This window comes from Papaver somniferum, chromosome 4, assembly GCF_003573695.1.
Source record: "Papaver somniferum cultivar HN1 chromosome 4, ASM357369v1, whole genome shotgun sequence".
Classification (NCBI taxonomy): domain Eukaryota; kingdom Viridiplantae; phylum Streptophyta; class Magnoliopsida; order Ranunculales; family Papaveraceae; genus Papaver; species Papaver somniferum.
Window position 1 is genome coordinate 59,773,300 of NC_039361.1, and position 24,842 is coordinate 59,798,141.

General features: G+C 36.5%; 2 protein-coding genes and 1 long non-coding RNA gene across 6 annotated transcripts; 2 read left to right on the forward strand and 1 right to left on the reverse strand.

Annotated features, from left to right (window-relative positions):
- The first annotated feature begins 300 nt into the window (after positions 1-300).
- On the forward strand, positions 301-2,155 carry LOC113273917 (transcription factor TCP18-like). The gene is made up of 2 exons (XM_026523486.1): positions 301-1,807; positions 1,883-2,155. Exons 1-2 carry the CDS (start codon positions 319-321, stop codon positions 1,930-1,932), a joined length of 1,539 nt encoding a protein of 512 aa, XP_026379271.1. The 5' UTR covers positions 301-318; the 3' UTR covers positions 1,933-2,155.
- Positions 2,156-6,708: 4,553 nt separating this feature from the next.
- LOC113273918 lies at positions 6,709-8,458 on the forward strand. Its single transcript, XR_003322672.1, has 2 exons — positions 6,709-7,530; positions 7,732-8,458. It is a non-coding gene; the product is annotated as an uncharacterized LOC113273918 (long non-coding RNA).
- A 1,559-nt stretch (positions 8,459-10,017) lies between these two features.
- On the reverse strand, positions 10,018-24,087 carry LOC113275639 (transcription initiation factor TFIID subunit 2-like). Of its 4 annotated transcripts, XM_026525177.1 has the most exons (26): positions 23,876-24,083; positions 23,473-23,794; positions 23,212-23,357; positions 22,774-22,840; positions 22,332-22,531; positions 22,050-22,203; positions 21,755-21,839; positions 21,530-21,621; positions 20,575-20,700; positions 20,410-20,463; positions 19,917-19,985; positions 17,958-18,055; positions 17,485-17,832; positions 17,258-17,345; positions 16,968-17,093; positions 16,817-16,873; positions 16,117-16,196; positions 15,595-15,637; positions 14,786-14,872; positions 14,505-14,594; positions 14,360-14,418; positions 13,653-13,743; positions 13,403-13,574; positions 13,141-13,324; positions 10,585-11,792; positions 10,018-10,542 (listed from the first exon to the last, which is right to left on the reverse strand). In XM_026525177.1, exons 1-26 carry the CDS (start codon positions 23,989-23,991, stop codon positions 10,481-10,483), a joined length of 4,224 nt encoding a protein of 1,407 aa, XP_026380962.1. In that variant the 5' UTR covers positions 23,992-24,083; the 3' UTR covers positions 10,018-10,480. The 4 variants fall into 4 exon arrangements, 3 of the variants coding, with proteins under 3 accessions (XP_026380962.1, XP_026380960.1, XP_026380961.1); XM_026525175.1 differs by having other exon boundaries at positions 10,018-11,792; XM_026525176.1 differs by having other exon boundaries at positions 10,018-11,792; positions 13,403-13,568; positions 23,876-24,082.
- Positions 24,088-24,842: the final 755 nt, after the last annotated feature.

The window sequence follows — 24,842 nt, forward strand, 5'->3', positions numbered from 1 at the left end:
CTCGTCCTTGATCGACAGAGTTTGGCAAAAAAAACATTAAGCATGTATCTTTTAGAGTTAAGTTTATGAGGAGGTAGCGCTAGATTCATATATCTCTCTTTTTTCTACTCTAAAAAAGATTATTATCATTATCAAGGTAATGTACTCTTAATTGATTACTACTACACATTCATTATCATCAAAAATCATCATTCATATGGCACAAGCAACGCCACGTCTTTGCACATAAGGGTTTTAAATTACCAAGGAAGTACTAGCTATATATTTCTTTTAGTGTTTTTTATAAGAATAAGTGTCCGGTGCAACTACAAACCACATATGTTTCTCTCAAACAACAGTAGGATTAGTAGTACTAGCAGTAGTAGGAACAACATTAGTTGTGGTTATAGCTGTTGTTGTTATAACAATGATCATCAACATCAACCTTTGTTTGATAGACCACTTTATGTATGCCCTAACAATAATAACCACATCAACAACAATTTCAGACAATCTCACCACCATCAACCTCCTCCCCCTTCAGCTTCTTCACCTCCTAAGCAGTCTCAGTCTCTAACTTTCTATCCTTTCTCTCCCACTTATTTTGATCAAAATAGTGAAGAAAACGACATTGAAATCTTAGAGCAGCCATACCACCATCAAGAGATTCATTTCAATCATCACCACTTGAACCCTCAACAGCAACAAGAACAGCCCTTGTTATTTTCTTCTTCTACAACTACTGCTGCTGCTAACCTTCACACTACTACAGCAACATTACTTGAAGGTGGTCCTAACAGCACATTGGGTGTTGCAAACAAAGATAACATCACCAACATGATCAACAAAGATAATGTTGACTGGGGTGGAAGCGGAGATTTTAACAAGATGAACAAGAAATGTTCTACTAATTTGAAGATGAGTGAGAAAAAACTAGTCAGCACTACTTGGAATAATAGTAAGATGTGTTCGAAATCAAAGAAAGATCGTCACAGCAAGATTGTCACTGCTCAAGGACCGAGGGATCGGCGAATGAGATTGTCCCTCAAAGTTGCTCGTCCTTTCTTTGCCATCCAAGACATGCTTGGATTTGATAAAGCTAGCAAAACAGTCGAATGGCTTTTGACAAACTGCAAGGAAGAGATCAATGAGCTTAAAAGAAGTCTAAGAATTTCTGATGAGGATGATACTGTGATGACGGCTGCTATCAATAAGCGCAGTAGTTGTAGTAGGGGTGGTAAGAATGTATCATCTGCATCAGACTGTGAAGTAGTATCTGAGATTGATGTCTCCAACAATTCATCAAGTAACAACCTTAGGAAAGAGAAAAGGGTTCGACCATTGCGGAAGCCTACTTTCCACCATCCACAAGCAAAAGAGTCCAGAGCAAAGGCAAGAGCTAGAGCAAGGGAAAGAACTATGGGAAAGATTTGGAGTAAATCTGTGATGCCCGCATCCACAAGCAATAACAATTACTTGTACAACCATAATAGTCTGACGATGAACCAATTGGCGACATCTACGAGTCCGTTTGAGTTCGAGACTGGTGACGAATCGGGCTCTCAGAGCCAGGATATGAAGTGTTCACTGGATGTGGTAGCTGAAGCTGAAGAACCCATTTCTCACTCTCCCTCGCTGGAGGAATCTATTGTGATCACTGGCAACTCTAGCTCGCCTGCTCAGATTTACAACTATCATCACCATGAGCTGGTTAAAACATCAAATACCCTAAACCTCAACAATAATTACAGCTTTTGGGACATCGATAACACAAACGAGATTTCTAGCTTTTGTGCTACGTCTGCAAACATTCATCTCCCGACAGCAGGTAATATTCATGACCATGTAACTAATCCATTTCGTATAACTACTTCGGATTCTCATTTGCCATCTCAATTCGTAGCTTTTAATAACTTCGACAAGCCGTGGACCTACAACAATGAAAGTTCATGAAGATAAGAGGCTCATGCATGATGATATATAATGTTGCTTGAAGCCCTTAACAATGTCAGTCCATCTCAGGTTTATCTGCGCAATAAGAGTGTAAGTTGTGTTCCTATTTGATTCAGTCATGTAAATCTCCCTAAGTATTCGATTGTATGTGTTTTTAATTGTTCCAAACTTGTTAGTTGTGATATATGTTGTAATGCATATCCTCATTAATGATACAAATATTGGAAAAACCTTGTGTACATATATCCTTTATAACAAAGAACAATCAGTTCAATGATCAATTAGTTAGATACTTAAATAGGTAATATTGTTTTCTTGTTTGTCATCGAATGAATGTACACCCCTTTAATGCTTTGTCGACAATACGAATTTGTTCCTTATGTAAGATTTTACTCGATATATATGGAGACATGTACGTATGCATATACCGTTTTGATAAGAATCTCCTTCCTTGTACTTCTAGTCTAGCAAGAAGTTTGAGTCGTTAGTTTTAAGGATGATAAATTAAAATGATAAAAAGGTGCTTCTGACCATAAACACATTATTGATCTTCAACTACAATGTCATCTTACTCTTTTCCAATTATTTATGAATCACCTTATTTTATCTTCCTTTGCAATTTTGCTCTAGTGGTGTCCAGTTCACAAATTTTAGCAGAAGGGAAAGAGAACTCTGTGCTTGTAATTGTGCAATTTAAAAGAAACTTCTGGAAAAGACCAGGCTATGAAACTTATCATATGGTTCATAGTATTGATGTCTGCACACAATTTGAACATACAATATCATATTCAAGCAGAGAGTCAAGAAATAGTCTGAACTCAAACCAGTATGTCGTATGAAAATTTACTTGATCTTCACATGCATATGCATTTTAGAATTCTAGCTATCTTCTTGTAAAGTTTTAGGATATGCAATATAGAGTTAAAAGGTTTTTGATTTTACCATTTTTAATTGAGGACTTGTTTCAGCTACTGCACTCTAACAAATGAAAACAATTCCCTACATAAGATGCTACCATTTTCGTCTCTGTTAAGCCTATATATGAACACCATTGTTATATACTGTTGAGTGTTAATGGAATGTTCAAATACAATAGGAGTGTAAGAATATAAGTAGTAGCAGAATTGTATGGACAATAGATGTTCACATGTCATCTTATCTCTATGGTCTTATATTGACCATTTGTAGAGAGAAATTATTATGAAGAAAGAAATCAAAGAAAATAGAGTGAGTAGAAACTATTAGCTTCTCACTCCTTCATGATCAAAATCCTTCTTAATCATCATCATTAATTCAATCAAATATCTAACAATTGGTATCAGAGCTAGATCAAGTGAATCTGATCTTGGAGAGTGAAAAAAAAATCAATTTCTACCCATTAATTCAAAAAAATCAGCAACATTTAAAATTCTCAAAAACTAGATCCAAAAAAAGAAAAACCCAATTTCTTCAATCAATGATCGACCAAATCAATGGCAAGTAGTAGTAATTCAAGTTTATACATTCAACAACCATCAATACCTCTTTTCCATGGAGAAAATTATGATTTTTGGGCCATCAAAATGAAGACCTTGTTCATGTCACAAGATGTGTGGGAGATTGTAGAAAGTGGGTATGATGAAATTGAAGATACATCAACTCTAGATCAAGACCAAAAGAATTTACTTAAGGAGAGCAGGAAGAAGAATGCTAAAGCATCCATGCACATCCAACAAGGAGTTGGAGACACTATTCTACCAAGAGTAATTCATTTTCCAAAAGCTAAAGAAGCTTGGGATATTCTTCAAAAGGAATATGGTGGTAATAAGAAGGTAAGAGAGTTAAAATTACATTCTTATAGAAGGGATTTTGAGAATCTTAAAATGAATGAGAATGAATGCTTGAATGAATTTTCTTCAAGAGTTATTGAAATTGTTAATAATATGATGATGTGTGGTGAGAAGATGGAGGAAAGAAGAATTTGTGAGAAGATATTGATGTACTTATCGGAAAAATTCGAACCCATTGTGGCGGTTATGGAAGAGACATTGATGTGGGTAATGATGTTCATATGATTGAACAATTCAAGAGAGAAATGATGATGAAATATGAGATGAGTGACATGGGTTTGCTCAAGTACTTCCTTAGTATTGAAGTTCACCAAAGTGAAGATGGAGTGTCCATTTCTCAAAGCAAGTATGCCGAAAAGGTGTTGAAAAAATTTGGTATGCTTGGTTGTAACCCCACATCTACACCAATTGTAGTGAATGAGAAACTCAAGAAAGATGATGGAGGAAGAAAAGTTAATGAGACTTACTATAGAGGTCTTATTGGAAACTTGTTGTATCTTACACATACAAGACCTGACATCATGTTTGCTTCAAGTATGCTTTCTAGGTTCATGAGTTCACCTAGTCATTTACATCTTGGCGCGGCAAAGAGGTTGTTGAGGTACATATAAGGAACAATGAATTTTGGAATCATGTATTCAAGAAATTTGGATGTCAAATTAGTTGGCTATTGTGATAGCGACTTGGGAGGGTGTATTGATGACATGAAGAGTACATCGGGGTATGCTTTATCTCTTGGTTCGGGCATATTTAGGCATCGTAGAAGCAAGAAACCGTAGCTCTATCCACGGCGGAAGCGGAGTACATTTCGGCATCAATAGCTACATCTCATGTTGTATGGCTAAAAAGAATCATGGAAGATATTCAAGAGAAGCAAGAAGGGTGCACCGAAATTTTTTGTGACAACAAATCCGCAATTGCTATGTCCAAAAATTCGGTTGAGCATTGTAGAGAAAGGCACATCAAACTCAAGTATCACTTCATTCGAGAAGCGGTTGAAGATGGTGAGATAGAACTCAAGTATTGCAAGACGGAAGACCAATTGGCGGACATATTCACCATGGCACTTCCCAAAGGCAAGTTCCAAAACTTTACGGAATTACTTGGAGTTGTAGAACATCTCCAAGTAATATATAAGGTGTGAAGCCAAGACGGAGCATGTTGGAGAAACTATAAGATAGTCCCACATAGCTAACTCCTTAGCCTAGATCTTAATATATAAGGTGTGGAGTCACTCCACTCATTGCCAATTGGTTTTGAGTTGGAAGCCCACACATTTTAAACATGGTATCAGAGCTAGGCCCGTATGAGAGTGGAATGAGAAGTAGACCCAAAGGGTTGCCCGTCCACCCGTACAGAGGTCCACGTTGTAGTGGCTTTATCTCCGCCCTACACGTGGAGGGGGAGCATGTTGGAGGAACTATAAAATAGTCCCACATAGCTAACTCCTTAGCCTACATCTTAATATATAAGGTGTGGAACCAGTCCACTCATTGCCAATTGGTTTTGAGTTGGAATCCCACGCACTTCTAACATATACTCTTTACATTTATTAGCATATATAGTAAATTCTTCATCATACCTAAGTTCTCATTAACATACTCCATTGCATTATCATATAGTCAGCTCTTAAAATAAAAGACAACAAGTTATTGATTGAACTGTAGCAAATTAAATTTTTCGATAAAAACATCGCATAAGAAAATAAGAATTCTTTATGAAGTTTGGACAGAAAAAATCATTGTCTTCAGTTTTGTGGTACGCGCATTCAACCATGAAAAAAAACTAGTACTAAGAAACAAATGAATGGAACTATTGGGGTAGTAATGGGGTAGATTACCATTTGGATATTAATGATTGATTAAGCTTTTTAATGATGTGAGGGGAATCGTAGAAAAGCTATTAGCTAGATTACAGATTATCAATTGATTGAGTACTATGTTTCTGCAAGATCAATTCTATGTTTTCAGTGATGGATAGCATGTTTTTTAGAAGAAGACAGAAGTAAATTAGCTGCAATGTATAATAATCCAGCAACAAACATAGGTTAAAACTGAGGTGACTAGTGGGTGCAACTTGTGTGATTGGTTAGAGGGACATTTGCATGATTGAGAATCCTAATCCACATATATATCTTGTGCCCTGAATGATCTGTCTATTCCCAGATTTGGTCTTACAGAAGAAACGTGTGCAATTAATAGCTTGAAAACCCAGTTATATATATCTGTTATACATCGTGGTGCCTAACCGTGTTCGCAAGGGCAGTTGATATCCTGTAATTTATAGAGTGATGTGTATCCTTTAATCACCTAAAGCTAAGAGTTTTATCGAGCAGTGATGACCATGTCTGTGTTGTGGTACCAGACTGCCTCATGATTGTGTATGTATATATTATAAAGAGCACGAAATTTTGCCGAAGAAACATATCTTATCAGTTTTGTTTATATTATGGATTAATAGACTCCGAAAGAGAGTGAAGCAAGACTTGATGAATATACATTGTTTAAGCTGTTTATATTAGAATGGGAAAATTCATATGTTTAGTGTGAAAACGTAAATAAATAACAGCCTTTCAGAGCCGGTTGGCAAATGGAGGGGCAACTATACGCTCTACCCATGGCTGTCAGATTAAACTCACGATTTTACCATCTCTGCAAAGAGCCAAAGAGTTAACTATCAACTTTACTATCTTTACCTCTGTGGTGAAACGTGTAAGGTTGAGGGTTTTTCTTATTCATCGGTTGCCCTTATGATCAAGGCTAATCTAGTACGTTTAAAAGGGTCATTAAGAATACTTTTTTTTTTTTTTTTGATCGAATCAACAGTTTAGTAGTTACTACTGCTTTTGAGCTTAGTTTTACTTTATATATGCCACTTTTCGATTAGAGTTGTTATTATTATTAACTAGGTTAAGTTTTATGTAATTCACTTACAGAAAATTGTAGTACTAGTTGAATAAGATAAAGAAATGAATATATCAAAAGCATATACTGAAGCTAAATCACAGAGCTCAAAAAAGAAACAAAAAGAGAGGTCTTTGCGGAAGAACAAGAAACCTACTTGTGAAACTCCCCTAGAAATCAATTAGGGCACAAATTTCTTAGGGCTTTCTCTGCATTTTGCTGGATCATCCTAGTTCTTTATTCCAGAGGTTCAAGGAAAGCTCAATATTGTAGTTTCACATCTAGGGTTTTGATTTTCTTTTAAAAAAATTAGGGTTTTACAATTGTTGCTGTTGTAAAGAAACGAAGAGAGATATACAGTGGTAGCGAGACAGCGAGTGACTCTTCGAAGAAAAAAAAAACAGTCTAAATAATTTTATTTTTAAATTATATTTTGTGATACTGTTTTCTGTTTTGTAATTAATTTATTTTTGGAGATCTAGTGAAGATCTTGTACAGTACCGGCGTTAATGGCGGATCTTGTTTGATATCTTTCCATCTTTCCTTTTATCTCGAATATCCCAACCACTTCTTTCTTTACTGGAGGAGCTAGTAGCTACTACTAATAATAATAAGTACCTAAACTAGTTTTCTTTCTTGTTCTATACTGTTTGAATGTTGGACTACAGCAAACCCTAGTTACTAATGAGTTTTTCTTCTTCTTTCTATTTTCATTTCTCATTTTCTCGGAGTTTTCATCTTCTTCCACTTCTTCTTCCCTTTCTGCTATTTGTACTTCTTTTCCTGACTTTGTTGTCAAAATGAAGCATTTTAAAGCCTATTTTCCTGGGTTGGAGATTAAAGAAGAGCATCATGATGAAGATAAGGTATATAGAAATAATGCTCATACATGATTTTTCTTTTCTTTTGAATCTGAGCAAAAGATTCTTTTTTACTTATTTTTTCTTTTTACCAGTTTTTAGGGTTTCACTATATCATCTTCTTCTTCTTGAGCAAACTAAAGATATACAGTATTTGTTTTACAGGTACTGAGTAGTAATTATTTCTTCTTCTTTTGTTTGGTGCAGTATGTATATATGCTGATCTGTGGAGTTAAGAAATAACCTAGATTTTCTTGTTTTCATACAATCTTTTTAAAAGGTGAGATCTTCTCTGAAGGGCAAGGTGGTGCTTAGCAAATTTTCTGAAAAATCTTAAATTAGGGTTACCACCATTCAATGGATTCTAATAAGCTACTTGATCTACTTATATTTGAGAAAATGAGAAAATTTTAAGTTTTGATTTATTTGGATAGAACATGAAAAGGATATCAAGAGAGATCATCAAATGAAAAAGAAAAAAAAAGGAAAGCAAGAGATAATGTGGATGTGAGGCTACTACTAGTTCAATACCAAACAGGTTGCAACTCTTCGCCGGCAAAGAATCCGGCAGACTACTGAGCATTTTCGTTCTATACTAGCCGGTTATCGTTTGACTATGCTCTTACATAGATCATCAAATGAAAAAGAAAAAAGGAAAGCAATACAAATTGTAGATGTGAGGCCACTAGTTCAATACCAAAGAGGTGACAAAATATGTTGCAGCTCTTCGACGGCAAAGAATCCGACAGGCTACTGAGCATTTTCATTCTATACATCATTTAATTTTGTTCATCCATGCATACTGCTTACTTTACATACCAAAAAACAAACAAAAACAAGTCATTGTTTGTGGTAAAAGAAACTTAAATGAAAAAAATCAATGGATGTTTCATGGAAAGGCAACAACGATAATCTGAAAACATGTTCTAAGGAATTACCATCTGCTTGCATATATATTCTGTTACAGTTTTAAAGCTTAATTGGTATCCATCACTATATCAGTGGAATGCAAAGATTACTAGGCGATCCCTGAAATGAGTCCTAATACTGAAATTTCTGAAAAGACTTCTAGTCTTAATACTGAAATTAATTTATGGTTGCATCAAAAAAAAAAAAAAAAAAAGAATTATGGCAATTAGACACTGGGTGCATATCTTTGTGCTTCACCTTCTAAACCCCTAAACGTTTTCAAAAGATGCATGATGGTTTTCTCATAAATTAAGCAACAATTCGTTTTCCCAACTGATGAAATTAACAAGTTGGGTGCTGATAAAGAAAGTTGTTTTTGACAGTAAAATTGCTTTTGCGTATCAAACGCCTATGTATCTTTGATGAGACAAAGAAGAGCGAGATATTAAAAAGGAGCAAATTAGCTAGGTGTTTTTTATTCGAGAAGATTAGCTAGGTGTTTACTGACCTGGAGTATCGGCTTGCCTTGGCTTTTCATCCCTCCCTACCCTGGCTTCCCCTCTCTCGATCTCTACCAGCTCATTAGTTTTAAAACTTTGCTAGAAATGGAAATTAAAGGTTATACCAAATGCAGAGGGACCGGTATCTGTATATATATACATAGTAGAAAACTAATGAACATCCAAATCACATTAATGAAGGAAGGGTTACCCATGGAATGCAAAAACTGTAGGTACTGACGTACTGTAGGTTAGGCCAATTAATAAATAAAAAAGAGAGCAAGTACTGTGACAAATTAATTTTGATTGGGAGAGGTTGAGGAGGAGCCCGGGAAAATAGGGCACAAGGATCGAAATTGCTATTCGGAATTCTGGTGTATCTTTTCCCAATATTTATTAAAGAGACAAAGAGGTGAAGTGCAACCATGCCGTCCTGTGCAGCTGTCTCAATTTTCTTAATCTGGCTATGTCGGAGTACTGAATTGCTAACAAGCACAAACTAGGAAGGCAGCATCATTAGGCCGTAGGTGGAACATTCTTAGTGGATGAAAAAGAAAGTAAGAGAACGAACTGAAGAGAACTCATTCTTTCTAGCACCACATGGTATAAGTTACTCAAGTTGAGCACCTGAAATATGTCGTCCCCAAACAAATTTTCTTTTTAGCTTAGGTGGTAACTAAAAACACGCAGCGATCTATATCAGATATATGCAATTCTCAGATTAAAAATAGGAACTACAATAGATACGACTCGTGAGCGAAGCTACAGAAATTCAGTTTCTGTTATCAAGAGAGACACGACTACAGCCTGATGCAATTGATGGATTAGAATCCAAATGTTGATTGAATCACTGATCATTTGCTTCTCTGGTATAAACGAATTCAGAATCCTAATAGTAGTTGCCGTTTGTGTTAAAGGAGAGGAAGTTTAAATGGCAGAATTTCAGTTGCTTACCTAAGTACCACTGCATCTTACATCACAAAGAAACAAAGAGATGTGAATTCAGGTTAAATTGCAAAGTGCATTGCAGCACATAAAGATTGCAACATTGAATGGCTTTAAATGCAAAGTTGAAGACTTCGTGTGTATAAATGGACTTCGTATCCAGTCATCTTTATGAGAATTTTATGTCTTTAAGGACAGGAAACTGACCATCATTTGCTCGACTTCGATTACAAACAGAAAAGAAAAAACCAGCTTAGGAAACTAGCTTATGTACAACAACATAAGTGTTCTCTTTCTTCGTTTCAGGACTTTTTCATTGCAAATTAAATTAGATTTTCAATAAAGAGCTCGTGTCCTCCAAAGTCCAAGTTCTGTCCTTACATCATTTCCTTAGTTCTCGCTTACTTTCTACTACACATACAAAATCCCACCCGCCACTCAATCCCAACCAGAAGGAACCAAAGCATAACCCCCTAAAATCAAGGTTAAACTCTGACAGACCCACTAAAAAAGCCCAAAATATTAGACAAACTAATTTCTGCAGCACTCGCGGTAGACTAAAACTACAGCCGATTATACACATTTTAAGTGATATGTGCTTGCTAAGAATTGTTCAAAGTTCGTTTGATTTTTATACGTATTTTGGGAAGTGAACTACCCTCACCATTATCGCCAACCCTGGTTTTGGGAAGTGAACTACCCTCACCATTATCGCCAACCCTGGTTTCTTCAGTCTTTATCGCTACCTTAGATCCACTTGATTCAATTGGTTTTAGCTGGACCTTCGCTGATTTTACTATTGGAATTCCCTCTATTTTAACACGCGGTATTTCTGATGGAGATGTCTCTATTTTAATACGCGGTTTTTGTGATGCCTCAGCCGACCTACTCAGCAACTTTGTCATCTCTGTCTCCTTCAATATTCCCTCCTTTAATGAACTCGGGGCCTGAAGAGATTGCAGCTTTGTCATCTCCTTCTCCTTTAGCTTCTCCTTTTGTTTCTTTTCTTTCTTTAGGCGCTTCTTCTCCAGGTATTCGGGATCATCACGTCCTTTATGGCCTTCTTTGTCTTCCCGTCGGCGTTTCTTGTCTTTATCTTTTTTCTTCTTTTTCTTTTCCTTGTCCTTCTCTATCTCTATAATAGGTTCTTTCATAGCTGATGGCTGTCGTCCCTCGTGATCATATCTCTCAATGGACATGGTTTCAAGACTCATGTATTTCTTCACCTCCGTCTCTCCCTCTCCCTCACTGCCCTTGATGCTAGGCGAGAAACAGTCTTCAAGCTGATGCTGCAGAGGAGCGGTAGAAGCAGCTTTTCCTGACTCAGCAGTGCATTGCAACTCCTTCCTGATTTCATCTTCATCATTAAGAATTCTAACACTGCCAATGCTAGCAGTCATTCGGGAACCAAAATCTTGACACGAATTCACTTCTTCGAGATTATGATTGCTGGTGCTCATGTTTTCTGTATTCCTTGGAGGTGCATCGACAGACATGGAACTACTTGCCCCTCTCTCTAGCACATCGTTTTTTCCACCTTGAGACTTGTCAACCACTATATGATCAGCTTCTTCTGCTCTACTTGATGCAGCAGATTGTCTGACTCGAATCTTAACGATGGGTCTTCTTCTCTCACTACCATTGGAAACACTATCTGCTTCCTTTGAAAGATCTATAACATTTGCTGGAGTTTCAGGCAAGTTGTTGATTGGTACTACAAGTACATCTGAAAATGGTTCCTGAGGCCTAGATATCCTTAGCTTCATAGCAGGAGCAGGAACTGGAGCTGGAGCAATATCAAGAGCAGGGGCAATATCAAGAGCGGGAGCAGGTTTATTCTTCTGTTCGTTACATGTCTCTGGATCTCCCATGGGAGGTATGTGAATTTTTGGAACGCCGTGAAGTGTTGGTCGCCTGAAGTTAGAAATTGATTAATAATCTCAAAAAATTACCGTGACCTTGTAACTTTTCTTTTATTAATGACAATGATGCTTGACAAAGGAGAAACTAAATCATCATAATTTAGTAAAGTTTTCAAACCAAGAAAATATGGCAAAGCAACACTTTTTTGAAGGTTAAAACTTAAAACTTTAGACCATTTTGATATCTGACACTGTAGAATAAACATCTTCTCAAACTGATGGCCAAATATTGAAAACCTTAACACGCAAAAAACTATATGGCCGCACTTTCAAAGTTCAAAATTTTGCCCAAGCCTACATGGCATTCAGTGATTGGTGAGAGCATCACTGTCATCCCGACCCCACTCAGTCACCAAAATGCTTATACAAACAAGGGGTCGGTTGGTGGTGAAGTGACCACTAAAAACTTGACACTTGACCAGCGACAGGAAAAGCTGATTTGAATCTTTACCAACAGATGTTCCTACCCCATGTCTAAGACATGCCACCAAATTCACATGCAAAGACTATTCCCACGAGAAGTTATTTCACTGTACTTCTCCTTCGCATAGATCCTATATTAATGCTTATTTAAAAGAAAATCTTTCAACACGCCTAATGAAGTGTGCATGCATGTCATTTATCAGATCATAGGGGTAAGCATGTCTGAAACTTATTATTTTTGCATCTAAAAATAAACGTCGCTAAGTTGATATTCACATGCATACTCGTTTAAGCTGAACACACAAAGCAACCTATGCTCACATAGTAATGTTTTCTGGCTCCTCAGACAATAATTATGGCACATTCGTTGCCAAAAAAAGAAATCATTCAGTCTAACGAAAAGTGGTACAACTACCTATATTAATGCTTATTTCACTGTACTTCTCCTTCGCATAGATCCTATATTAATGCTTATTTAAAAGAAAATCTTTCAACACGCCTAATGAAGTGTACATGCATGTCATTTATCAGATCATAGGGGTAAGCATGTCTGAAACTTATTATTTTTGCATCTAAAAATAAACGTCGCTAAGTTGATATTCACATGCATACTCGTTTAAGCTGAACACACAAAGCAACCTATGCTCACATAGTAATGTTTTCTGGCTCCTCAGACAATAATTATGGCACATTCGTTGCCAAAAAAAGAAATCATTCAGTCTAACGAAAAGTGGTACAACTACCTAAACCAATATGCTGTTGGAAAAACTAAGCATGAAATCAATATTCTGCAAGACTGCACAGGATGTTGCAATATATGTGGTAAAAGAAGAAGCAAGCAATCAAACAATTAACATGCAAACATGAGAAAAAGAAAAAAGCAAACAAAAACATGGGGTGCTTGAAGTTTGACTCACCTCCCTGCAGCGAGTTGTAAGATGCAAAATAAGTGATGCCGAAGGAAGACATTATTAAAGGCTTTACGACTTTCAAGCATACAAAGCAAAGCCAGGAGAGTAGGACCCTTAATATCATCTTCAGACTCAGATGCGAGACGTAACTGACACAGACGCATTGCATGGACAGCCAACTTCACCTGGCCTAATGTCAAGATGCAATTAGGGCTCAAGAATATATCACTACTGAGTACTGACATAAAAGACATGAACAGTATCCAACCTCGCAAAGACACCTCTTCCATCAAATAACTTAGGAACAATGACAATGCAGCATCAATGCCTTTACAGCTGAATTCAAGATCAAGAAGAGCTCTGCTGGCTTCAATTCGAATTTGCCACATAGCGTCAAAACTACGAAATGGTTTGATAAGTTCAAACACACGTTCCTGCAGCTAAAGAATATATATGAGGGTTCTGTCACAAGTAGACCAATAGCATACATGTCCTGTATCGGGAGAAAAACTACTTACGAAAGGAATAGACACTGAGAGCTTCAAGGCTATCTGTGTGAGCGTGCGAATACAACTGACAGTCAAAATTCCGTTGTAGCTTGGCATCAACCTGTATAAGCCATACCCATATCCATGTAATTAATACAAATTCTAGCTGAGATGCTACCTACTACAGCACGAAATGATTAGCATCTAAAAAGGCAGATTTTACCCACTTTCTGGATGATGATTAATTAAAAAAGGCCTCTATAATAATAAGAAGTCTGATCCACTGTCTCTATGGGTTTCCTCTTATTTAACATAGTACTCTAGCTCAAGGAAAACGGAGTAATATTTATAATATAACATGTTCAGCTAATATGAATATTGATCGGTTGGTTACCACAAACAAGAAATATATATACTGCTAGATCACTTTACCTTCTCACTCTCTTTGTTTCTTATAAGATTGGAAATGGTTAAGAGTGATAGGGCGAGTCCTGGAAACTATTATCTCATGACGAACTCAAATTGGACAATACTGGCGAATTTGCACAATGTAATTAATATAGGACTGTGGATACAACAAGATAAAAGTCATGTATTCTTACATCCAGTGTAAGTTTTGTGGCCTCACCACATTGCAAAATTTAAATTCGAGTGTGGTTAAGATCTAGATTCAACGTAATAATAACTGGACTAGTTGCTAAATACCACCCAATCCACAATGTTTTAAATCAAAGCACCTGTCGAATTGTAGAAGCCGATCGATGCGTTTGAGAAGAGATGATAAAGAGAGTATATTCTGCAAACAATAAAACGCAACACATAAGGAACATATACCACATCATGCATCTATGTAAGTTGAAAAGAAGAATTTTATGCACAGACCTGTTGCCCAAACTCTAGTTCCCCAACTGACTGGACCAATGCAGAAAGCCAGTAGACATCTGAGTAAGGATTGCCATTGTTATCGTTGTACTGTGGGGAAGTAAAGCAAATAAACCACATGAGTATCAACTGTGTGAGATATGGTGTTCTGAATTATTAGATTGCCCTGTTATTATGTCTATGATGACAATATTATTTCGATTCATTGATTCACACATTCTCAGTTCATTAGTTGAATATTGATAATGGACGCATTGTACTGCATTAACGTCGGCACTTGCCTTCAAAAGTTGAAGGACAAACTCCACTGCTTCTCTTGGGCTTTTCTTGTCTGTTGTTCTAACCATGGCTATTGCATGTGGAATGGCCTGCAAGAATATAACAATGAACATTTGGTTGATGACAGAACTGTCAAATCTATCAACATTGGAGTAGTGAAGAAAAACAGCTACGAGACTAGCTATGATAAGAAAAGCAGAACCATCATCTTCAATGTGAGGAAGCCACGCAACTCAAATTTGGTGGCACTCTAGTTAAGGCATTAAGCCAAAAGGAGATCTTTGTCAAGAAGAAGAGAGATGTACGGTCTAATGAGGCTACTACGAAATATTTACTCATGGGTGGGGCAAGCTCTTCTATTCTGGTTCATGGGTTCTCTTGGCTATATGGTTCATCCGGGGGAGAGATCGAACTTCAAGAAATAGTGAATGGTCTTATCAATACACAAATGTATAACTCCCCAGGAATTTCAGTTGCGCTTATATTCATCAGAATATTCTCAATTTGCTGGTCTACATAAAGGGTGTGACAGACTGACGGCAGCAATAGCACCTAAGGAACCACGCTTACATCAGCTTGCTCAACCATGAGCAGCCATGATGTGTAAACAACAGATATCATACCAGGGATCTTTATTTCAACTAAACATCTTGAGAAGAGTAAACACTGAAGTTTGGAAACTAAAAAATCATTATCTTGAAAATCTTGAAAAGACAGAAAACTTTAACCTTCTTGCAGATTAAAGCAATAGTAGAGAGATCGGCTAGTGTGATAGAACCCAAATAATATAAATCCTACCTCAATGCATTACCTCAAGAACGAAGTACTCGGGAAAATCATGGAAGTCATTTGGCCTGGAATGTGAAGGAAGAAATCTCAAATTAAGAAATTTTAACCAAATAATTTCGCTACAGACGTGTATATCAACTAGAAACAGGTGACTCGCATGCGCAATCTCAATTACCAAGGACTGAACTTGACTGACACTAACATGGTCTTTTACAACCTAACACACGTCAGGTGGTAGGGGGTAAATTAATAATTTGGTAGTCAAAAAAACCTGAGCCATCTGGTTGTATATTGAATGTTTTCTCTTAGTGGAGACAAGACTAAACTCTCAAGATGCAGCATTTGCTCATGAAACTTAGTAACCTTTTAGATCTCAAAAACTTCTGCCTATTCTGTAGGCTTATTCCAGAACTTTTCAGAAGACCAAGTTTTAAATGAATCTAAGTCCAAAATAATACCAAGGTGACCAGCAAAATTACAAGAATGCAATTAACAAGACTCCTAACAAATTCTGAAACTCCGAATTACATAAACTAACTCTGACCTTGGCAGTCCAATTTCGGCATCAAATCTTCTGCTCTTATAAAATTTAACAAGATGAAGTAAACCAGCCCAATCTGTCTCCTGCAACGTCAAGAACTTGAAAGAATTAAAAGCAAGATCCGTACAACGAGAGCTACTTAAATAAGAGAAACTCAAAGAACTTGACCACAAGAGCTGGCATTATATATTTATGTTCAACTGGCCACAAGGCCTGTAATGATAAGAAGGCAATTTGCAAACCCTTAGTGACTGCTTACAGTCAGTAATGAGCTGAGAGCAACGCTTTCAGTATCAGGTTGACTATATCCACAACTAACTCTTTTCCTACGAGGAAAATAGTTGATAGCGAGATGAACCTAAAGGCAAGGCAAAATACCAGCCAACTCCTATTTTCTTGTCGCCGAATGGATTACTAGGCGAAAATTTAGACAAAAAACACAACTCATGTCTGTTGAAATAAGGAAGTTGATCACGTGAAACAAGTTTGTAAATAAGAAACCATCTTCAAAACAGCTCTTGAGGTACCACAGGCAGTTAATAAATTGCATACACCAACTTACAGGAGACTTTATTATATTATTGTGGAGTTTAGTACATGACAAGCATCAAACCGTTAAGAAGGCAATTAAGAGTTGCATCAACTTTTAGCCAAAGATTTGTTACCAAAACAACAAACTCAAGCAGGGAAAGAATATGAATACCTCAGAAGCTGTATGAGCCAATGCAAAGGCTGCCTCAATGCGAACTCTCCAAAAAGCCTAGACAACAAAAAGAGAGGGAAAGATACAAGATATTTAGTTCGTAAGAACAGACAAATCATATAGAATTTTAATATCAGAGGCTAAAAGAGACCTTTGAATCACCAAGGAAATTATTGAGAGCATTAATAACTGCAAAGGAAAGCTGTGGTAATGTCATCAAGGTTCCAATAGCTTGTGCTTGAGCAACAACATCTTTGTCCTTCTCTAGTTGATTAATCTGACATAACAACACGTTAAACTAAGACAACTTTCTATATTACTCAAACTAAAGCCTGCAAGACATTATTGACTTGTTGTCATCCTAAGGTGATCACTAAGATACCCTATTATACACAAAAAAGCATCCAAATTTTATAACTTCTAAATTATCATGATTCTTACCCACATCTGAACAGATTGGTTAAAATGGATTTCAGCAAGATATTCCATTTCTGGATCTGCCCTGAGCCATAGTAGTGGGGACTCGGCACTGCCACAAAATGAATAGAGAACAAATCTCAGAAAGAATACGTACACGGCATCTTTTTCAAAATGCAGGATAGGTTATCTTAGGCACTGAAACTATAAATGAAAAACAGATAATAATAATTAAAAGAAAGAAAACATACTTAGGACGCATATCTGGAGTAGGAACAGCATCAGCATTATCATCAGAGCCATCTGGTTTGGAACCTTTTTTAATCTTTTGAATGCGTTTTGCAGCAAGCCTTGAGTGACATTGAATTTCCAGCAATTGCCAAGTCTCTCCAGCCATGGGTAAAACTGGATGGTCATACATCCCATCAAGTTCATGAACTCTAATGCTCATCATCCCAGGGCATCCCACACCACTTTCTCGGGTTTCAGCCTCAGGGTTGGCTTTAGCAACTGAGGCAATTGCATCTGGTGATGCTGTGCAACCCCTCAACACGGCCAACTCGACCATATTTTTGCGTTTGTTGTAAGACAATCCCATCCTTGAAATAAAAAAAGCTAGATTCAACACAAAGATAAGAGTGCAACAGAGAAAATCGTAGACAGTGATGCATGTCTTCAGCAAAGTGGAAAGAAGGAACTGAATAAAAGAGAGTCCTGACAGAACCTTAGTACTGGACAGCCACAGGATCCCACCCAGCGTGGAAAAAATTCTTTCAAAAATGGTCGTTCAAGGTTGCCCACCTTGTTAGCCAAATGACGAAACTGCAGTACCATAATTAAGAAAAGGAAAGTGTCATGCCTCAATGCCTCATAAAGTCATGCTTAACCAAGAAAACTACAGTGGAGTAACATCCAAATATCCAATTGTTTATCTTTTCTGATTCTGATAAGCTACTGTCATTTATTTAAGTGATGGTCAAATATGAATGATTTAATAATCATAAATTATAATTATGATTTCCAGAATAAAAACGAACTGGATTTTGCCCCAATGCTCAGACCACACACAGTTCATACCCTTTTTTTACTGTCATTAAAAACAAATCGTAGCTTCTTGAAAACCTTGAGCAAGTTTTCCTTTAGAATCAAATACTAAATGACATAAATCATAAATGAAACAGGAAGTAACTTAATGAAAGTTGTGACACTAGGGATCCCATTAATAGATATTGCAGGCAAGGACACTTGGTGAAAGTTGTGATACAATAGTGAAAACAAATTACAATATAAAAATGATTGACATCAGTGTTCAATGCAATTAATATGGAAAACGAAGTTACTAAATGATAACAAAGGAGTTATTCAAATCATCTATACACATTATAAGCCGGAAGTCTTTTTGGCTTTGGTTCCTAGAGATAAACCAGGCTATTGTAACATCCACACCCTCCAAATTTTGGCAATATCATTCTTGTAAAACCTACACTGGTAAAAGATAAAATATAGCTAGGCGGCTATAGAATTTGAGCTTCATTAAGGTGTGGGCGGAGATTGAAACTCCAGACTAGGCAGGCGCATTCATAAATTGCGCCTAGTATAATGGGCGGAGTTTAAATTTGTGCCTCCCATCAGGCTCAGTTTTAAGCTGTGTCTGATGCCAAATACAGTTTAAAACTGCAACTGGCCATATTCGCAATTGTTAAATTTACTTGCCATTATCTGGCATTTAGATTTAGCATATTTGGCAATTGTCAAATATGAACTCTTCCCCTGTGAGCAACATATGCCTTTAGCTTTTTAGACTAGCATTATGGATGCTCTAAGGATTGAAATAGATGTTAAGACTTAAAAATTCCCTAAGTGTCTTTACTGAAACAACCATATCTACAGATATAACTATACAGGAGTGTTTAGGGATACAAACGACACTTGACACTACTCTTCCACGAGATATTTGAGTGGCCTCACCCTATGTTTTAATCTCAATTTGTTAAATCCTACAGCTTTAAAGACTATATGAATACTTATTTTTCTGTGTCTTTACTGAAACAACCATATCTACAGATATAACTATATACAGGAGTTTTTAGGGATACAAACGACACTTGACACTTACTCTTCCACAAGATATTTGAGTGGCCTCACCCTATGTTTTAATCTCAATTTGTTAAATCCTACAGCATTAAATTATATGCATACTTATTTTTCTGTGACTTTTACCATAATGGCGTGATTACATGATGGCACGATTACAATATACAGATTTATGAAATTGCACGGCCATAATTGGCCATTTATACTTTTCTTATAATATGTGGTTAATTAACCTCTTACAAATGCACATAGTAATTACTTTGAAAATGAGTTTCCTATCCAATCCCACTAAGTTGTCACTTCTCCAATTAGAGTTCCTAGCCTCTCATACTTTGTTACTAAAATTTATAGCGGGTGTCAGGCACATAGTATACAGAAGAATATAGAGTAGTCAAATATATACCTGAACTCTGGTATGCAAGTCTTACTCTTAATTTTGCTAATGGCTATAGTTAAGACAAACTAATCCCTAAATTTTTTAGTAAGCAAATACTATGAGACCAAACACATGGCTCAAAGAATGACAAAAAGATACATGGCAAAAAGATGCAAAAAGAAACATAAATATACTGTGATAGGATGTCATCACCTCCTTTGTGCTAAGAGTTCTCAAGGAGCGAGTTTTATCCTGAGGCTTGACAACGATCATCTGTAAAATCTGAATATGGAAACACACAAGATGTGACGCTGTCAGGTAACCCAGAATCCATAAAACTGAAGTTTAATTAACAGCCTATGTAAATCAGCACCCGCCAAATGCTACATGGGTAGCACATTTCTCAATTAACCTCGGTCCTGAATAAACACGACAACACAGAAAGATACCAAGTGTGTCGACAAACTAGTTACAGTTCAGCTATTTTAACTACCGGAACTAATAACGTTAATGTAAACCCTGTGGCAGAATTGCAAGAGTGAAATACCGCAAAAATAACTAAAACTGCTGCAGCTCTGAATTTAGAAACCAGAGGAAAAAGACATGCAAAAACTAGAAAGTGTATGGTCTGAAATTGAGAGAGAGAGGGGGGACAAAAAAACAAAGAATGACATCAGCTTTAATTGCCTCTATCAATCTCATTCACCTTGCAGAAAGTATCGGGACCCATCTGCTTTTCCAACATCTGAAGAACTGCCACCTATTATAAACATTATTAAGAAAGATATTACAGCAAAATTCGCACACCTAAGTAACAATAGAACTAACTTGGAGATACTGACACACCCGTAGAAGTGCAAGGTTTACTTACAGACTTCCATGTTCGGATTTTTCCATACAAACCGATGCAATGAGTACCATACAATTCCGTAGAAGCAGCAGAAGAACTCAAAGCAGTAGCACCATCAACATCTGCTCTACACACAGCACAGTTTGCCTGCGCTTAACAAGCAAAGAAATCTGAGCTTGCAACTAAGGAAAGATATTTCTAAAAGTGTAGCAGTTAAGGAACACACGTTGTTATAACGCAGACTAGCAAGTGATTGCTCGAAGAAGAATTTTGTACACCAGACAGTTGGCATTCAACACTTAGAAAACTATGAGCTGAGCCATTGTAGCGCCTATCTACTGGTTACACCAAATAACATAAAGCCTGTGCATCCTACTACAAGTTTTTATGTAACAACTTCCAGATCTCCATATAGCAACCTCTAGATCGTTTACTAAAGCGCATATAGGAATGTGAGAAGATCTTCCAAACTATTCAATGATGCGTCAGTAGTGAATCTAGAAATCATCTTTTGTCAATGTATGTTGTAACATCATCATGGGTTGCAAAATACGAAAGCAGTAATATCTAGGCTGCAAGTACTAACATGGAAACTTCAACGAGAAAGACATAAGTGTGGGAATAGCAGATACATGGGTAGCAATGTTCCAAATTTCTCTATCATGCAGAAAATAATTTATATGGGTAAAGGTAAATAGGTCCTCAATGAAAACAACTGTGAAAGCAACCATGACTCAGGTTGCTGAGCTTATATATTTAGTGCCTGCACATATGCACGAATTCCCATAAAAATATATGCTAAGCAATCTGCCTAATGGGTTCATGGTTGCTTGATCAATAAGCTAATAAAAGTGAACTTTCACATACAAGCACAGCAATAATCTCCTTACTAATAAACACTAATCAGTACTGATGGTAATTACCTACTGAAAGGGAACACAATCTGTATATGTACAGAGTAAGGAAGAAAAAAAACCTTGTGTCGACGATAACGAGCTTCATTATTCCCAAGGAATCGCTTGATAAAAGTATCAGTGAGATAACAAGCAAGACCATCGAGCAACCATTCTGTTAAAGCAACCAAATAAATTATCCAAAGTTTAAGATATCGCACAACTAAAAATAACTATAAAAAAAAAAACTCTAATGTATATATGCTCTACTCATAAAACCATAAATTGGTGCTTTTTTAACAGCTTACCGTCATTTGGTGTCTCAGCAGTGATGTACACCCCAAACCACTGTCTTGCTAGGGCATACGCCAGCTTTACCCTGGTCTCTAGTGTCTGTTACAATATAGAGAAAATTACTATTAACTGAATACAGATGCAACAAGCAAGACAAGCCAGCCAGTAAAGTTTTGCCGTAGATAAATTGATTGCTTGAAAAATGAAGGAAGTCATATACTAAGTGATCACGCAAGTTGATGTCTTTGGGCAGATATTGCTTACACATCCACGACTACAGTTCCAATATAAACAGACATGTTAACATACCTGATCTAGAACCTTCTCATCAAATAGAACTTGTGAACTAAAGATACTCAAGGAAGCTCCCAAGCTAAGTGAAGATACTGTAGCTTCTGGTTCAATAAAAATTTGCTTGTATGATCCAAATGGAAAGGATCTAGCAAGATAATCTTCATAGTGACTGAAAAAAAAAGTTGGACGACCATAAACCCAATTCATCAATAAATATAAGATGCCATCTATTATTTTACAGGAAGACGACATGGAAAGCGTAGATTAACAATGACAACAGTACGAGCAACTCTCTACCTGAATGCACTATGGAAGAAACCAATTGTATTTCGAAGCTCTGAGACGTTAGACGACAAACACATGTGTGATATACTACCACTATGACGGTCAGGAAAAACTTCAAATGGTCCAACTGCCAAAGTAATCCACCCAGCACTAACAGGAACACTTAATTTATAGACGTAGGTTTTGCGAGGAGGGTAATCCTTGCTTATGATCTGTACAGAGAAATGGGAAGAAAAGAAACAAAAGAAAAACTCGAGATAAGTTGATGCACTGGTGCTTATATGCAAAAAGAAAGATATTCAATTATAATAACTGAAGAAGAAACTGCAAAACCAATGGTGGTGATTTCATCTATAAATTACTTTACAAAAGATCTTAAGAGAATGAATAAGAAATAATAGACCCTTAGGTTCTTTCCACAACCTAACGAGCAACACGAGGTGACTTATCTCACCTGATGAATTAAGGTCCCATTGCTAACCGCCACAAGATTTTCAGGAACAGTGAATTCCAGATCATAACTGCACATTCAAAATCCTTTCTCAGTAACTTTCTCTCGCAGTAAATGGTCTTAAATATTACTTGTTTACCGTAAATTGTTCTCCACAATAGAGTAAGAATATATGCTCTTTCTTGTGTTTATTCTCACACTTGGATTATATACACAGTGCATTTGTTGTTAGTGGTATAAATAGTACCTGTCAGCTGTCAGTACTCGTCTTGTATTAATTTTATTGAATTTCATAGTGAATGTACACAATACCATTTCTCTCATGGTACTAGAGCTTGTTTCTTCAACAAATTATTAACTTACAAGTTCATGCTGATAAGTGATATGACTAACACAGAGAAGGAAAAAAATGAAAACCACTTAAATCAAGACCATACGTACCAGCAAAGTTGCGAGCTACTCTCCATACAAGGAAACCAGCAATGAGCTCTCCTAATTTGATTGTTAGTGTGCATCACATTACTCCCAAAATGAACTCCACATTCTGCTTTCTCTATCCGATAATCAATCCGAAACATTTTCACATTCTACACCAATCACACAGAAAAAAGTTTATGTATAACAAATCAGCTGAAACAAGCCATACAACTAAAAACCTAACCAACCATCCATAAAAAATAAAGTAAAAGAACTTCAAATTACCTGCTGTTTAGAACCAGTTTCAGATTGAGACCCATTTTCTGCCCTAATTTCGTTTTCTTTGACCATCTTAATCAACAAATTAGGAGTCATTTCTTTATCAAGAGAAGACATATAAGTTGAACAAGCAGCATCAGCAGCTGAATTCGTTGATGAAACAGCAGAACACCATCTTCTTTCATCATCAATAATAGCTTGATAATGTGATGAATATTCAAACTCAACAGTTTTATCTCCATCAACTATAACATTCTCTATAATCATATTATCTGCGTGTAACCCTATAATTCCATTCTCTGGTATACTAATTCGTAACTCCGTATACCTACACACACATTAAAAAAAAATCAGAAAATCAGAAAATTTACACACAACAAATTTGAGCTTAAATTTTAGTTTAACTTACCCGTGTATGATTTGTTTGTCGATGTCGATTGAGAGACAGAGTTTTTGATGGAGAACTACTGCTTTGTTACTGTCTGATTTTTGGTCTTCATTTTTAGGTTTACGAGGCTTTGCCATTATTTTGCTTTCACTTCGCGGGATAAAAAAATCAGATCTCTTCTTCTTTTTTTCTCGCTGGTTCAAGAAAGGGGGGGTTGTATTTATAGATGAGTTTCTTGAAACAAGGGGATATACGACCTAGTTATGCCTGGTGATGGTTTTAGCGGTGAGTCGGTGATTAGTGAGATTTTATTGGACGATCTATTTTGGCTGACCGGAGACTTGGACCATTTGATGTGGCTCTGCCGAGCGGCTACAATTTCTCTATTTTTTGTTTTAGAAGGCTATTATTCGGGCGTCACATTCCAATAGAGAGGTTTTATTTGGGTTTTTAGTGTCCAAAAAAGCGGTTATGAGATATCCTAACACCAAAACAAAATGTCTAGATCACCTTTTAACTGAAAAAAATCTTTAAAACCTAATCTTCCTCTCCTTAATAAACCACCGGACGATCAAATTCATCACCAACAATTGAATCAAGAATTTGAAGAATCACGATTTCAAACTCCTCAGCAAAAACCCATGGTTTATGTTAGGTATTAATCGATAGCCCATCTTGTTTTTACTCGTTTTTGTGCTAAAAATAGGTTAGATTGAATGAAATCAAAGTCAAATTAGGGTTTTAGTTGCGTTTATGAAGGTGTTACGGTTAGCGAAAATATTACGGTTAGGTTTGGATGATTCCAAACCGTAAATGTAATTTGCATGTGGTATTCTCAGTCGTAAAATTTGATTTGCATGTACTCTTACGTCTAGGTTTAACTGAATTCAACCGTAAAATTTGATTTGCATGTACTCTTACGTCTAGGTTTAACTGAATTCAACCGTAAAATTTGATTTACATGTACTCTTACGTCTAGGTTTAGTTG

Coding starts and splice junctions, on each gene's coding strand:
- LOC113273917 (XM_026523486.1), top strand. CDS start 319: ATGTTTCTCTCAAACAACAGTAGGATTAGTAGTACTAGCAGTAGTAGG. Junction 1,808..1,882: donor CATTCATCTCCCGACAGCAG/GTAATATTCATG, acceptor CTCAATTCGTAG/CTTTTAATAACTTCGACAAG.
- LOC113275639 (XM_026525175.1), bottom strand. CDS start 23,991: ATGGCAAAGCCTCGTAAACCTAAAAATGAAGACCAAAAATCAGACAGT. Junction 17,833..17,957: donor TGTGGCTGTCCAGTACTAAG/GTTCTGTCAGGA, acceptor TTTTATTTCAAG/GATGGGATTGTCTTACAACA. Junction 17,094..17,257: donor ACCAATCTGTTCAGATGTGG/GTAAGAATCATG, acceptor TTGTTATGTCAG/ATTAATCAACTAGAGAAGGA.